At 46.0% G+C, this 16,023-nt stretch overlaps 1 protein-coding gene across 1 annotated transcript in view; it reads right to left on the reverse strand.

The window, feature by feature from the left end:
- The window catches only part of LOC120843048, a 30,238-nt gene that overhangs the window by 11,265 nt on the left and 2,950 nt on the right, over nucleotides 1–16,023 (reverse strand). The window contains exon 2 of the mRNA XM_040214255.1: nucleotides 15,052–15,067. Within this exon, the coding sequence (XP_040070189.1) occupies nucleotides 15,052–15,067 (16 nt within the window). The remainder of the gene's footprint in view (nucleotides 1–15,051; nucleotides 15,068–16,023) is intronic.

Here is a 16,023-nt window from a genome sequence, read left to right on the forward strand (position 1 = left end):
GGATGAGGGGAAGCTACGGAGGGGAGCCTATGTCCCTCCTCCTCCTCCGTACCCTCCCCTCCTCCTCTTCTCTTCCTGCTCCTCCTCTTTCTTTCTCGTCCTCCCCCTCCGCCTCCTTCTTCCCTCCTCCGCTCCCCCTCTCGCTGAATTTGTTCATGGATGACGTGACATGAAGTCATGTGAAGTCATTCTCCCTCAAAATGTAGCGGGGAAAATGACGTCACATCACTTCGTGTCGCGTCACCCATGACAAATTAAGTTTCTCCGCTAGATTTAGCCGGAAAATTGACGTCACTCGACCTGAGCAGCAACTCAGTTTTCCGCTAAATTTAGCGGGGTGTTTACGCCGACGCCGACGGCGACGGCTAAGCCACGAAACGCGGAAACGGGCGTCTTAAAGGTGATGCTGCTGCTGATCCTTTGGCTGTTCCCTTCGTAACAGGCGAGCTCAAATAATCGTGCCCTTATAAAAAATAAATTAAACAATCCACCACTTTTTGAAGTTAGTTATCTTGTGCCAACAGTGCTCAAGTCCTGCCTTCGTCCTCGGTGGACACTGCATACACGAGTCAGTGTCCGACCAAGCTGTTGCTGATGCGGCTGAACAGGCCATGTTGGAATTCCTCCCACACATTCCGCCTGCTCCACTTCTGGACGCATTGCCCGTGTCTGACGTTAAAGGGAACCACAGTGCCTGTGCTAGCGTCCTCCCGGCATGGGGTTGGCGATGTTCCATCGGAGGTGGCGTGAGGGCCTCGCAGAATACTCACAGAAATCGCAGAGTACCCGCAGAAAAAAATTGCTCTGAGAACAGGCCTGTGCTGGAGCACAATGCTTCTTGTATATTATATCAGCCCATAATCACCCTTCCTACTTTTAGAGCGTAGCTCTTAGGCGGCCGTTTCCGGCTTGAGCGGTGCATTATGGGTAAATTTCCCCGCTAAATCTTGCGGAAAAATTTCCCCGCTAAGTCTAGCGGGAAAATTTCCCCGCTGAATCTAGCGGAAAAATTTCACCGCTAGATCTAGCGGAAAAATTTACCCGCTAAATCTAGCGGAACAATAACACCACTAAATCTAGCGGAAAAATTTCCCCGCTACATTTAGCGGAAAAATTTTCGCGCTAGATTTAGCGGCACAATTACACAACTAAATCTAGCGGAAAAGTTTCTCCGCTAAATCTAGCAAAAAAATTACGCCCCTAAACCTAGCGGAAAAAGTTCCCCGCTAGATTTAGCGGAACAATTACAACACTAAATCTAGCGAAAAAATTTCGCTAAATTTAGCGGAACAATTACACCACTAAATCTAGCGGAAAAGATTCCCGCTAAATGTAGCGGAAAAGTTTCCCCGCTAAACCTAGCGGAAAAATTTCCCCGCTAGATTTAGCGGAAAAATGTTCCCACTAAATCTAGTGGAAAAATTTCTCCACTAAATCTAGCGAAAAAATTTCTCTGGGGGTCCGTTACCTGGGGGGGGTCACGTGACCTCCAGGTCACGTGGCCCACCCCAAGGTCACATGTCCCCCCACCGAGGTCACGTGATCCCCCCCGAGGTCACATAACCCCTCAGTAACCTTCCCTACTCCTCCTCAAGAGCTGCGCTCCAATTCGGCATTACAGGGAGATGTAAACGGCTTCCACTTTTAGAGCGCAGCTCTTAGGCGCCCGTTTCCGGCTTAAGCGGCGTCGCCGCCGGCGTAACGGCGCGGTGCATTAGGGAGTTTTCGTAGACCGCGCTGCCCCCTCCGCTAAGCGTTCCGCAACGAAGAAGTTGCTACTGCGCCTGCGCGCCGACAGCCTTGCCTGTGGAGTTCCCGCTATCGTAGCGGGTTGCGGAGGGCCTTGTGGGACGGCGACAACGATCTACGAAAACTCCCTATTATGGGTAAATTTCCCCGCTAAATCTAGCGGAAAATATTCCCCGCTAAATCTAGCGAAAATATTTCCCCGCTAAATTTAGCGGAAAAATTTTCCGATTAAATCTAGCGGAAAAGTTTCCCCGCTAAATCTAGCGGAAAAAATGAAAGCCGTTTACAACTCCCTGTAATGCCGAATTAGAGCGCGGCTGTTGAGAAGGGTACTGGGTCAAGTGACCTGGGGGGGAGGGGGCCCCTTACCTTGGTGGGGGGGTCACGTGACGTCGAAGAAGGGGCACGTGACCTGGGGGTCACGCGACGATGACGATGATGTCGTCTGTGACGTCACTGATGACGCCATCAGCGATGATGACGATGCGGATGCCGGCGACGTCATCAGTGACGCCACTGATGACGTCATCAGTGATTATGACGATGACGATGCGGATGCCGTTGACGTCATCAGTGACGTCACTGATGACGTCATCAGTGACGATGACGTCATCGGGGGTCACGTGACCTCGGGGGGTTCACGTGGCCTCGGCAGGCGGGGGGGTCACGTGACATTGGGGGTCACGTGTAGTGGTGCAACACTATCGATAATACTATGGATAATATCGTCGATAGTCGCCAGAAATCTGACTATCGATAGTAAGAAAACTATCGATAGTACTATCGATAGTCGACTATCGAAAAACTATCGATAGTCGACTATCGGTAGTACTATCGAGAGTTTTTCGATAGTCGACTATCGAAAAACTATCGATACTACTACCGATAGTCGATTATCGTAAACCTATCGGTAGTACTGTCGACGGTTTACTATCGAAAAACTATCGATAGTACTATCGATAGTCGACTATCGTAAACCTATTGATAGTACTGTCGGCGGTTTACTATCAATAGTTTTGCGACACTAGTAGTTTGCGTCGCTCCCTCTTCTCTGTTTCTCGCTTTATTTTTTTCAAATGAGATACCCCACTAGCCCAAGCACCTACCATCCCAACTTTGATTCAGCTTTCAGTGATGCCGAATAGACGAGAGTTTCGGCAAAGAGACGAGGAAGGAAAGCGAGCTTCGGTGCGGCAACTCTGTTCGCTCTAGTAATGCAAAACTATCGACAGCACTATCGATAGTATCGAAAGTCGCCAGAAATCGGACTACCGATAATAATAAAACTATCGATAATGTCGCAGAACTATCGATAGTCGGCTATCGAAAAACTAACGATAGTCGACTATCGAAAAACTATTGATAGTACTATCGATAGTCGACTATCGAAAAACTATCGATAGTACTATTGATAGTCGATAGATAGTACTATCGATAGTTCTGCGACACTATCGATAGTTTTCGAAAAACTATCGAGAGTATCGATAGTTTTTGCACCACTAGTCACGTGACCTCGGGGACGGGCGTCACGTGACCTCAGGGGAGTCATGTGACCTCGGGGGCGTCGCAGGGTTGCATGCAACCTGGTCTAAATGCAACCTGGGCTGCATGCAACGCGTTGTTACGCCGACGCCGGCGGGTTGCATGCAACGCGGCTTGCATGCAACTTGTGTGGCGTGCAACACGCTGTTACGCCGACGGCGCCGCCCCTTGAGCCGGAGACGGGCGCCTAAGAGCTGCGCTCTAAAATTTCTCTGGGGGGTCACGTGACCCCCCGCTGAGGTCACGTGACCACATCACCAGGTCGTGACCACAACCCCAGGTCACGTAACCCCCCCCCCCCCCCCCCCCCCCCGAGAACACGTGATCCTCAGTACCCTTCCCTCCTCCTCAAGAGCTGCGCTCTCATTCGGCGTTACAGGGAGTTCTAAACGGCTTTCATTTTTTATACCCTTTTTTATTTTGTGTGCAGGCCTCTGGTATGGATCTTCGGTTTCTCTGCAACCACCGGGATCTTTCTGAATTTCATATAAGTATTATCATTATCATTATCACGAGGTGTTTCACTGTTTCGACTACTTCCCCGCAAGCACGGCACTGTGTAGATTCAATCTTGGGATCACAGTGCTTTCGATAGTCCAGCGTTTGCAGATACCTCGCTGGAGCCTCGAACAGCAGACTACTCAAGCTGTTCTCATAGACTAAGCCACGACGTGTTGGTCGAGATGTTTGATTTGTCCTCCCTGTATAGCGTCATAGTCGACTTCACCTAGGCCGCGTCTACCTGCAGGAAGGCTTCTTTTTCGCGCACTCTCCTCCGCACTTCTGCCTCCCACTTCCTTCCCGTGAGTGCCTCCACGTGCCCCGCAAAGAAACCGAAGTTTTTCTCAAGTTGATACAACCGCCTCTGCCATCGTGTCTGCGCTCCCGCTATGTGTGTGCAGATGAAAAACCTTTTGGCCCATCTGCAGCGATTCATGCGCCGTGGTTGTGCCTCGTAGCCTATGTTACTGGCCGCCTCTCTCGCCTCAAAACTCGACTATCCCAGTTTCCCCTGGTCGGCCTCGTTGGTCACATTGTCATGGCAGCCCGGTGGCTCTCGCCCTACCTCTCGTTGTCTAAAATCCAGGATCTATCGAACTCCGCAAGAGATGCAAATAACTGCATTGGCAGAAGTCAGCCTCGGTGCCATCAGTTAATTAAACACCGCCAGTAAAGGTTCGTCCCTTGGTTGAATAGATGATGACTGCCCGGCGGTGTCTTGCGGGGCCAATCGTTTGATGAGCCTTGTTCGGTGGGTGATCAGAAGAGTGCGACAGATGCGGAAGGACTCCGTCTAAACTGTTTATTTAGACGTGACGATCTATTGTACACAGTATATACAAAGCAAAGGGAATTCGCCGTCCTCCAAATTAGTCCAAGTCCAAGCCAGAAAAAGGGCTTCTCTCTCCCCCGTCACGGACTTTTGAAGACGCTGACCCCCTCACTCTCGGGCGAGGATCAACCAATCATTTCAGAGCTTTGCTGGAGCCACGTGATATCCACCGTCCAATAGTTGGCAAGGGCGTCGATACACATTCGTTATTTTGCCAACGGACTACAGCCGACAGCTCCGTAACTTCGTCCGTGCATCCCGTTGCAGACATAGCGGCGCCTCTCCAGAACCCCCAGGTTGAAACCCAAGAAGCCCCGCAGAATGCGCAAGCCTCCAGATTCAAAATAAAAAACAACATCTCTTCCCGAGGGGTCATCCCGAAGGGGGAGACACAGGAAGACGCTCTCCAGGGGGGCCGCGTCGGCAGAAAGGCCCACGCGGTCTCCCGTTAGAAAAATAAAAATACACAAAACGACCGGGGAGGGAGCATCATACACGCCGCCGGACAAGACGACCGTCGCCCGGCCCATCGAGAAACCAGCCGTCTTTCCCAGAACCCTTTCACCGCCCGTGTCACGAGGAGCCGGATGCAGCTACGCAGACTGCGATTGCGGAGTATATTGGCTCCTCGGAGGGCTGACTGGCGTAGGTGTGCGTGGTGCTCTTGGAGGTATTCCCGAGCATGCTCTAAGGGCAATCCATAAGTATTTATAAGAGTTCGGAATAGTCACAACCTCGCTTCCAAATTTAGGAAATAGCATATTGTCGCTTCAGGTTCTGCGAACTCTACCATTGCTGATTTCTTTGCACAAGAGCTTAGGTGTAGCACTGTTGCCTGTTCAGTACATACGTCCAGTAGCTGCTGCATATCCTCTAACGTCTTAGTCATGAGCCCGATATCGTCGGCTTAAGTGAGTCCTGGCAGTACCCATTTTACCTCCTCGCCATTCTCTAGATGGTTCAGTGAGAAGCCCACTCTCGACTGCCTCTCTTCCATCCGAGATACGTACAGCATGTGTAGAAGTGATGAGAGTAGGCATCCCTGTCGGAGGCCCTTTCTCACTGTTACCTTTCTGACTCCACCCCTGCAAGGTCTGCCCTCACCGTGTTGACCGAGTAGACAGATCGGATGAGAGGAACACCCTGCTGTGGTAGCCCTAGCTGCTCCAACCAATGTACGAGCCTTGAGTGTGACACACTATCATATGCTTTGGCGACATCCAGAAAGCAGCACAGCAGCAGTCGGGCTTCTTTCGGGCAGCCTCAATACACTGTGTGATGGCGAACAGTTTATCCACAAGTCGGCCTTCCCGCTGAAAGCACGTCTGCAGTTCGGTAAGGTGACCGCTCTCTAGTCTGTGCTTTAACAAGCGCCAATGACTAAGAAGAGAAGAAGGAGACAGGACAGAGCGCACTAAGAAGAGAGGAAGGGGACAGGACAAATCGCTCGTTCCACCCACGATGCCATCCGCTTCTTGAGAATATACGCAAATGCTTCGTGTACAATGCTTGTGACAGTAAGACGCCGATTGCTGAGTAGGTACGTGTCGCTCTCTTTCGCAGAAAGAGACAAAACAAAAAACCCTCGGCAGAGTCTTCAGCTTTCTGGTATAGGTACTTTCGAGCAGAGGATGTCATTCAGGATAGATGCTGCAATGGTTGCTCTTCGACATTCTTTCTCGAACCCTTGAGGTCTGTGGCCGGGACACCCTCCCGTCCCTCGGAAATGTCTTTTTTTGTAGATTAGCCAGTGCGCGAACCACACTTACATTGCCAATTTTCCGGGACTCCGCAACCCATTCTAGATCGGCATTGATCGTGTGTGCAGGTAAGAGTACCTAGCTTCTTTAGGTGTGCCATTAGGTGAGAGCCCACATCGCCCACTTCGAACCCTGTGCACTCATACAGGATGAATGGAGTTTGCCCTCGGACCTCCAGTATACTAATTTGGTTCCAAAACTTCCTCACTGCATCCTTTCCGCTGGAGCGAACGTTCTTGGTTCTTCTCAAGTCCGTCGTTTGCATTTTCTCCTGGATCAGATGTCTGAGTATTGTGTCCGTTTTTGTTACAGTTTCCACTTCGTTGTGGTTGTCTGCTCATGGGCTGCGTCTTGAATACTAGTAATTTTCTTTATTAGTGGCCTGTCTGACTTTGATGGCTGGTCTGACTTTTGCGTGCCACCAGCGCTTTTTTCTTCTCCTGGCGCTAGGGCACACTTTCGAATGCCGCTAAAACTTAAGCGCAGTCACGTAAGGTGTGTAACATGTATCGCCCCTTCGTTTAACACTTTTTCAAAGAGATCCACCACCTTTGCTGCTCACTCTCGTAATTTTTCAAGCATTTCTGCTGAAAATCAATTACAACTGGTTGCAGTGTTTATGTTAGTAAACAGTAAAAGGGTATATACAAGTTCTACTGCCTCTTGCACACCAGGTGTATTGCCCGTCACACGTTTTGCAGAGATTCACTACCACTAGCTGCGGGTCCGCCACTAGCGTCCGTAGTTGCCTGCCATTTTCATCTTCCCACCTATATAGCTCAGGGATGTGACCATTAAAGTCGCCCACGATGAGTACATCTCAGCCTTTCCCCACTATGTTGACATCCTTTGCAAAACATTCCAGGATGCTTTCGTTTTCTTTACCCCGCTCATTTCCCAACGAGAGATAGAGCACACACCCCGCAACAGGGTTCTCTACTTGTTCCCCGGTCAGCTATATGGGATGACGACAGTTGGTGGAGTCTGTCGCCGCATCACTCCACGCCCCCTCATCGCCGTTCACCCACTTCACGATTGCACCCCTCCCAGCAGCATTCCTGGTTCACTGGCGGTGCTTTGAAATCTCGTAGGTGCATTTCGGCAACGCCGAACAGTGTTTTGTTCTCTGCCTCCCTCATATCGTACCTGCCATTTTTGTTCCCTCTACGTTTTTGCAGGTTCTGGAATTCCACCTTAAGAGTCACCTGTACTTCGCCTTTGCGCCACTTTCGTCTGTGTCTCCTACTCATTCCATGGCTCAAGTTCGCCGCATTTCCGTCTATATTGGCCTGGGATTGTGGTGAGCCTGCGGTTGCCGCCATTGCTCCTGGTCCCTCAACATTTGTTGCACTCTCCACTACCTTATTCTGCAGGCAGGTTGAGGGTAGTATCGGCAGGCATACTTGAGTTCCATGCTATATTGAAGGTGCCTGCGCGAATGTCAGTGTGAAAAACCCTCAGGGAGACCTTCGGCTTGCGCCTTCTGTTGTCAGTCGTGGAATGCTCTGTGGGCCCACCATCTATACATGATTCACCAGTCCGGCGTGCAACAACACGGGAAGAGGCGACAGCCACTCTCTGCCGACACGCTGAACCACGGCTGGCTGCATCCTGTAGTCTTGCACATGAAAACAGTCTGCGGGTCCCATGCCTTGCATCGGGGATCTTGGTTTATAGGCTGTAATGTAAGCCCTTGCCTTAGACTGGAAAGAACCGCCGTCGGTCTCCCCGATCCTCAAGTCCGGTGGGACCGGAGGAAGCCCAGCTCTTGTCGAGACGTTGTGTTGTTACCATCTTTGGGGGCGGCGTTGGCATTGTGGATAGTCGCGGTTGTCTTGGCCGTGCCAGGCCCTCAGTTGATCGTGTGGGGTCTTCCATTGTCGCTGTGCATCTTGAATTTCCTGCTCTTTTCTCAACTGCATACCCGCTCTTGCATCCCATCTTTCTATTCGTCCTCCTAAAAAAAGGATCCCCAACTGTGCTGAGTGGTGTCTACAAAGGCGGATCCCCGCGTGTCAGTAATGCAGTTCATCCTTCGCCGTAATGTCGTTGGCAGCTAGGTCTCTGCTGAGATCAACGTATTTAGCTTGAATCTTACATCAATTCTTCAACCTAGCAGTTAGCAGCTTCACACCTGCCTGTATCACCTTGCGCTTGCACGTGATCTCTGGGACGGAGCAGATCGTCAGTGCTGCTTTACGCTTGACCCACTTCTTTTGATGGACCTACACAACGATTTCCTCGCAGCAGATTTGTTATACCAACGTGGAATGTGTACACCCTAATTACGCTTGTCTATAACAAGCAGGCTGTGTTTTTCGCACCCGCTCAATGCCCACATAGCACGTGCACTCGAAACACCGCGCAGTCTAGAAAGGCAAGTGCGCTGCACTCCGCATGCGTGGTGCTTGCAAGTACATTTTCTATGTGGGAACTGGGAGGACGGAGAAACAAGGATACGTATGTTATACCTGTGTGTGATTATGGGTGTTTATGCGAGGGGCTCTTCGTTCTTGTCCTTCATATTTTGTGATCTTATTATGAGCGAGCTGGGTCGTGGTTCCTCTGTTCAGCAGCATTTCAAAGTTCTGGTGGTCCTCCATTTGTTCGCTGAAGGCTGTGGCAAAGCTCGCCACATTGGTGTGCTCTACGATTAGCACTTCCTGCGGCACTCTTCGGAGGGAAGCTTTATTTTTGATGGCACAATCGGCTGTCGTTCTATTGGGTCTCATGTGAATGGGATCTTCGGAACCAAACCGCTTGGTTTGAACTATTCGCCCCGTTTCTGGCTCTTTGACATGTTGTGCATGTGCATTCGTCACACCATTGTCCTAGAGTGTGTGGGATTTTCCTTGCTGCTACCCGTCTCGAGAAATGACACATCAACCGGTTCATACAACACGTAAACATTTAATGGCCGTTATCGCCCACGCCGCGATCCCAAATGCCCCTGCGCATACGCTGCGACGGCCCCTTTATCAACGGCGGAGCGCCGCTCGCAGTTGCCCTTGGCCCCCTCGCGGTGAAGATGACCACTGACGCTTGTCGGAGGGGCAACCTGGGCCAAACGCTTCGAATCTCCAGGTTGCCCACAAGTGTTGCCTCAAGGGATGTGGGCTGTTTCTACGCCACACCAGGAGCAGCCTCCGGTATGTTTTGGGAACGTTTTGGTGGCGGCACGTGCGAGTTCCCCAACTGTGCATCTAGTTGTCTGTTGAATCGTGTCTCCTGGCCTTGAAAACGGGTCATCAAACATAGCAGTACTTTCCGATCTTCGAACATCGCTCGGCTCTTCTTTACATGACCCTCTATCATCTTGACCAACCAAGCAATATATTTTTCGGTGTACGTCCACTTGGTGCAGCAGCTCTGTAAGATTCCTCATTTGCTTTTCCAGCTCTTGAATCCTGCATTCTAGGGATCTTTGTGAACACTTCATTGAGCTACAGTTAAGCCAGCTACAGCCAGCGCTCTCCTCTATCGGGTCCATGTTGACGAGCGCTACCTTAATCAGTAAGGAGAGGGGTGTTTTTTAAAAAAAGTCTGATGGTCGGGTGGTCCGGTCTATTCTTATTTTGTGATTCACCAGACGGTGTTTGTTCTAACAGAAGTTCGTGGTCCTAAAGCAGCAGGGACGAAGATGCGGTTTCCATGGAGAAGACTCCATCATCGCAGAAGATGATCTCTTCCGTACAATCCTCCTAAACCGTCATGCCCATCGTGTGGCTCGCAGAGAACTCCTCGTCTTCATTCAACACCACGTTGGCCGCAAGAGCGCAACGCAAGAAATATCGAATTCAACATCTGTCGCCTAATGACTCGGAGCCTCTTAACGGCTTGTAATCGTTCCATGAGCTCACTCTTGTTGCGGGTGGTAGAATGACCCTATGCTTTAAGCTCCTTCTTTAGATCTAGCGCCTTCATCGCTGCCATTTCCCCGATCGGAGATCGGGACAGCAAGGAACAAGTAGCGTCAACTGGGATCAAATATCAGGATTGCCCCCCTGGAATATCCGATAGCAATAGCGCAAGCTTGCATGCGGTGGTGCAAGCATGCACTATCGCATGATTGCGCCACCTCTTCATTCATTCATTCATTCATAGCTTTATTTTCAAAACCTTATTTAAAATATACAAAAGTTGTTTGGGGCGTGAGCGGCGGGTTATGGCAGTCCTCCCATGAAATCCCATGCATTTAATCCGAAAAGACGATAATACCAACTTAACGTTCAACTTTTAAACATTTGTCTGCCATACTACACCTCTAATATACAATATTTCCTCAATTGCTACTTAAAAGTGCCAAGATTATAGCGTATAGACTGAAGGTTTTCCAGTCAAATAAATGTTTAAAGTACTGGCACCACACATAGTGTCCTATTTAATCAAAGTGTAAGATGTATTCGCAGACAAAAAAAAAAAAAAAAACTACATCTAATTTTATATTTTGAGTAAATTTACCCCTATATTAAGGTAAATTAATGATTTCAAAACTGTTATTTTGTATGCAAATAAAAAAGAATTAAGACATTTCGGAGGTGCGTTCTGAAAATTCTAGACAAGCAGACACACTTATACTCCCGAAATTTATAAATGCGACAAAGTGCAGGGTTTTACATTCAACTGGAGCAACCAAGGAGAATCAGTTCGTAATTGTTTTACCCTCAGAGCTATTTGCTTGGGTTCCTGTGGTTTACATTTTCAAATCAGGTTCGTTCGTCCTCATTGAGCCAGACGTTAAGAATAATTTCCGGAATTATGTCACATTACATTAGCAAAAAGAAGATATAATTTTCTATTTATATAATTCCGTGCAGTAAATAAATGTTTCAAAAATATTCTCATGTATTAATCTTTTTTTTTACTGTTGATGACAAAGCTATTTTAACGTAGAGGAAAACATTTCGGTTTATAAACGTCTTGATGGGGCTTAACGTACTTGGTCATTTATTGTTCAGATCTGTTAAAATTAATAATATAATCATATAATAATATGTATACTTAATATTTACTACCTCTAAGCCAACAGAAAAAAAACCTCCGTGGAAAGGTTTTTAAAGGAGTAAAGTATCATACTTGACATATATACCATTCCGCAGGGGGCTAAATTCCAAGGTTTTCGCCATATTCCTAGTTTGCAGTAAAGGAACCGAAATAATGTATCCCCTCCACCAATGGGGAAGTCGGTAAAGCACAAAAGGTAACCGGACGAGTCACAGCAGGCCAGAGTAGAAATGAGCGAAGGCTTTAGAGCGGCTGAACCAAGATCGCTTTGAGACGGGTTTTCCAAAAAAAGTACCGCTTTTTAGTACTTCCCACAGCCCAGATTGTAAGAAAAGAACAGTAATTTGATATTCACCAACAACCAACTACGTGCAAACAGAAAAGTAACACTGATATAAGCAATTAAATATTTAGCGTCTGTTGCAAGCTCAAGAAGTGTGATCCTTCTCCTTCGGGGAAAATGTAAACATGTAAATATGTAAATACCACGGCATGTACATCTCAAAAAAAAATCTGTGGCTGTGATGAAAATAACCATTAAAAAAAATTAAAAACAACGACGAAATAAAACTATCTCTACTTCCTACTAAAATGAAATAAGAAGACAATCAATAAATAAAATGAAAACATACGTGACAGTACCAAGATCAGCATATATACATAATTAGGTAAAAAACATTAAAGATAAAAAGATTTAAAAAAATTTTACATATTCAATCTCGTATATATTCTAGTACAAAAATGCTAAGCAAGAACAAGACAACTTCCTCGTCGTCAAGTAAACAAAAGACGACAGGCAAGACCAAGCGGAACAACAATTAATACATTATTACCAAAGAAAAAAAACAAATGCTCATAAATGCCTGCAAGATTTTTCTAAGTTCGTTCCATTGCCAAAATTCAGCTCTAAAGCATGTTTCTCTTTTTGATTGGCTTTAAGAACTAAAAGTTTGGCCAATTTGGGCCCTAATTTTTTTATTTGGATTAAACATATACGTCAGGTGGTGCAGGTACAGAAAAACAGTTGATTTCCTTTCTTTAGTTCTCAGTTAGAAATTGAGAAATTGAGTGATTTCATATTTCTCCAGCACTTGTGAACTCAGTTGATCTCGAAAGGTTTTCTTATGGGTCGCTTGCGAACAAATTTAAAGAGATAATAGAATACACAGAAAGAATAAAAGAGATGAAAAACGAACACAGCCAAATAATAAAACGCGTAATTGGTGTGAAACTGCGGACGGTTGGTCTGCAATTTTAAACCGTTTATTTTAAGAGCGACTCCTTTTGAACTATTCTCTGTAGAGTATTAGCACGTTCTGGAGGGCGTTAACCTTATATTCCTCCCTAAGTTGGTGACGGAGTTGTTCTCAAAAAGATCCCTGGCGAGGAGCGGGTGCCCCAATTTCAAAGCGCAAACTTATCTGTAAAAACAGCCGAAAAATCTGTGAGACCGATGTTCTCAAAAACGACTCATTTTTAAAAAAAGTTCCCTGAAGCGGCGCAGATGTCTATATTTGAAACTGTGGCCAAATGTACAGAAAAAATGTGACCAGCGAAAAAAAAAGGAAACAATGTTTTTCTTTTGTAGGTGATAGTTCCGTTTAATTGTTTTTGTTTTGTTTTGTTTGTTTTGTTTTGTGAAATGGGAAGGAGGGATTTTAATGCTTATTGTTGTTTAAAGGTCAATATCAGCGTTTTGAACAAAGGGAAGTTGGTGATGATTGCATCAAGAATGACTGTGGACATTTCTACGAGGCCATTTGGTGGCTGATTTATATGTTTTAAAAGTCCAATCGTCGCATTGTGAACGAAGTGTATGTTCGGGAGAGGAGTTGTCGGTGTCCATCGGGAGTGACAAAAAATAAACGATTTAGCTGCATTTGAAAGGTCTTCTCCGGTGCCCTTTTTCTTCGACTTTTAAGTTTCCGATTTTGTCTATACCCGTAAAGCCCTCGGGTTTTAAACATCATGACTAACTATCAACAGCTCGCCTGCACAATCCCTGTATTTTCAACACCCATTTCTGAAGTTGCTGCACTTTGCATGCGGCTTTAATTTGCATACTGCGTAAACGTTAAAGGTGAATACGCCAGTGAGGGGACAAATGGGTGAACTAGAAACGCCCGTCGCAAATTTCTGGCGATACAAGAGAAACAAAAAGGGGACAGGATCAAGAGACACGGCTACACTTTTTAGACACTAAGACCAACCATCAAGCGAGATAGTTGAGGCGATAAATTGGAAAAAGAATAATAAGTGATCCACTTTTGTAGCTAACTTCCTATAGTTCCGCTAGATAATGAGATGTCATGTTTCAGATTTGGCATAGTTTTCGTTATCTTTCAACTAAGTTCATTTTGTTAACGTTGCCTCGAGCTGGAAAATTAGAATTACGTACTCTAGTGTCAGGATACCAGATATCATAGTAAAGAAAAATTAAGAAAGGCACAACGCGTATTTTTATATTCACGCACCTTGCTTAGTTATTCTTTCTGCGGAGTTTTGGTCAGCTAACGCCGCAAACTCATTTGTTTTGAAGATATATCAAGACACTGTGTTGTCGCCTCACCCTGTATTTATTTCGCTGTAAGGCACTGGGAACACACGCTCATTCACACAGATTAGAGGAGCTGTGCGTGGGTGTATTTTTCTTAATAAACTAAGCTTTTAGGGGTTGGTTTTCTTCTTTAGGTTTTTGTACTATTTTTTTTTATTTTTGCAGGGTTGATCGATGCTTTCATATACTGTGCTTCCTTTCATCATAAGTCAGAGTTCAGCCAACACTACGTAACAAAAAGTTCAGTCAATCAGCACTAAAACGCAACGTCACTGCATTCGTCTTTGTTCCCTACGGATGTTAAACCCCGCTAGGTTAATCAAGTGCAGTGAACGTGTCCTGATTCTGCGATTTTTGTTCTTCTGTGCACTTGTGACACGTACGTTTTGACGGCGCTCTAACTTGTATATACCATTACTAAAACAAAGTATAAAATGTATGCAAGCCCATTAAACAATACGTTCCTTATTTAGCAGTGTTGGGTGACATAAGGTAGCACCGTCTGTATCCGAATCTTTAAACTGAAATTCATAATTTCTCTCGATAGGAAAAAAAATACCGTTCATCGATAAAAACCTTGCTTGGTATTTCAGAAGGTGCGAAAAAAACTTGGAAGTTTCTCTTTGAGGACAGCAGCAGAGTGCTGCGAACTTCCAGCCGGCATGTGTAGGCCTTCACCAGGACCAGGAAAATGTGACGCTCCGGAGGATATGATCAAGCTATTGTCACCGATAGGTTAAGGAACGCAGGACGTGACGAGTTTTGGCTCTATCCTTATCGCTTTTCGGTGAATGCGGCATTTGACGATAAGAATGGTGGTGGGTAATCACGAATCAAAAAGCGTAAACATAATATGTCACGCCCCGCGTTTCTTAGGTTTTCAGGAACTAGCGTGATATTTTCATTATAATCGAGGTAGTGTAAAAGTGTCATTATTTTTTTTCTGAGCTGCGAAATAGTCGCAGTTACATCGCTACGTATGGTCCTTCCACTCTTCACACGCAAAAAAAAAAAAGGAAAAAAAGTGACAGTTGTTTATTCGCGGCATGAATTTGATCAAACAGAGGCAACTTGCAAAAAAAATAAAAAATAAAGCCTGGACTCACCTTTGGTTTTCGTAGCCTGAAATTCAAACAAAAGAATGCGTATTGTATCGTTAATTGAACATTATAATTTATATTCTACATGCTAAATAGTTTAAAGACACGATTTGAATTATATATTTGTGCGACTAATAATGCACGGACATATACGTGGTACATCCAGAATATAAGTTTTGCCTTTGATCTGCTCGAAATTGCCAGAAATATCAGTTCCCTCAACCTACTGTATGAATTAGTCAATGGCAACCATTCAACTACAATTTCAAAACTGCATGCAATATAATACCAATAGACGCACACGAAGCAAACGTGAGAAAACCAGGATAATGCTAAAAACAAAACAAAAACAAACATATTCTAAGTATTCGTTGATTTCTCGTAGCACTAGAGAACGAAAGAAAATACCGTTAATTATAATCAATAAAAAAAACACTCTTACCTTCGTCACTGCACTCACAAACAGTTAGTATTACAAAAGGTTAGTTTTGCTTCATTATTTCTTTATACTTATCCTATCTTCAAGCTATTCACTATTTGTTGCGTTATTTCACGCCAAGGCATTCATATCAGCGGACGTGTCGCATCCATTGTCGTTCCCGTAATAAGCTATTTACAATTTTCTTCATCAGTTTGTTATGCTATATGTTTCAAGAAGGATATATCATGCTTTTTTTAAACTTCGTCTGTTGTATTTCCTTCCCATCTTGCCATTTATACATAGTGCGTTGTAGTTATACACAATTTAATTTCACTTTGTTACGTTTACTTGCACAAGAAAACGACGCCAAAAACACACAAGGACCAAGACAATAGAGACAAGAGAGGGCGGGTAGGTGTGTGAATGAGTGTGTAGTCCACGTGTATCCTCCACGAGATGGCGCCACATGCCCGGAGTGTGCGGGGGCGCGCGCTCAGCGCGATCCCAGGGAGAGGAAGAATGGCCCTCACAGACACTCTTGCTCGTGCCGCGGGAGC

Source organism: Ixodes scapularis, unplaced genomic scaffold (genome assembly GCF_016920785.2).
Source record: "Ixodes scapularis isolate PalLabHiFi unplaced genomic scaffold, ASM1692078v2 PGA_scaffold13__105_contigs__length_92229423, whole genome shotgun sequence".
Lineage (NCBI taxonomy): Eukaryota > Metazoa > Arthropoda > Arachnida > Ixodida > Ixodidae > Ixodes > Ixodes scapularis.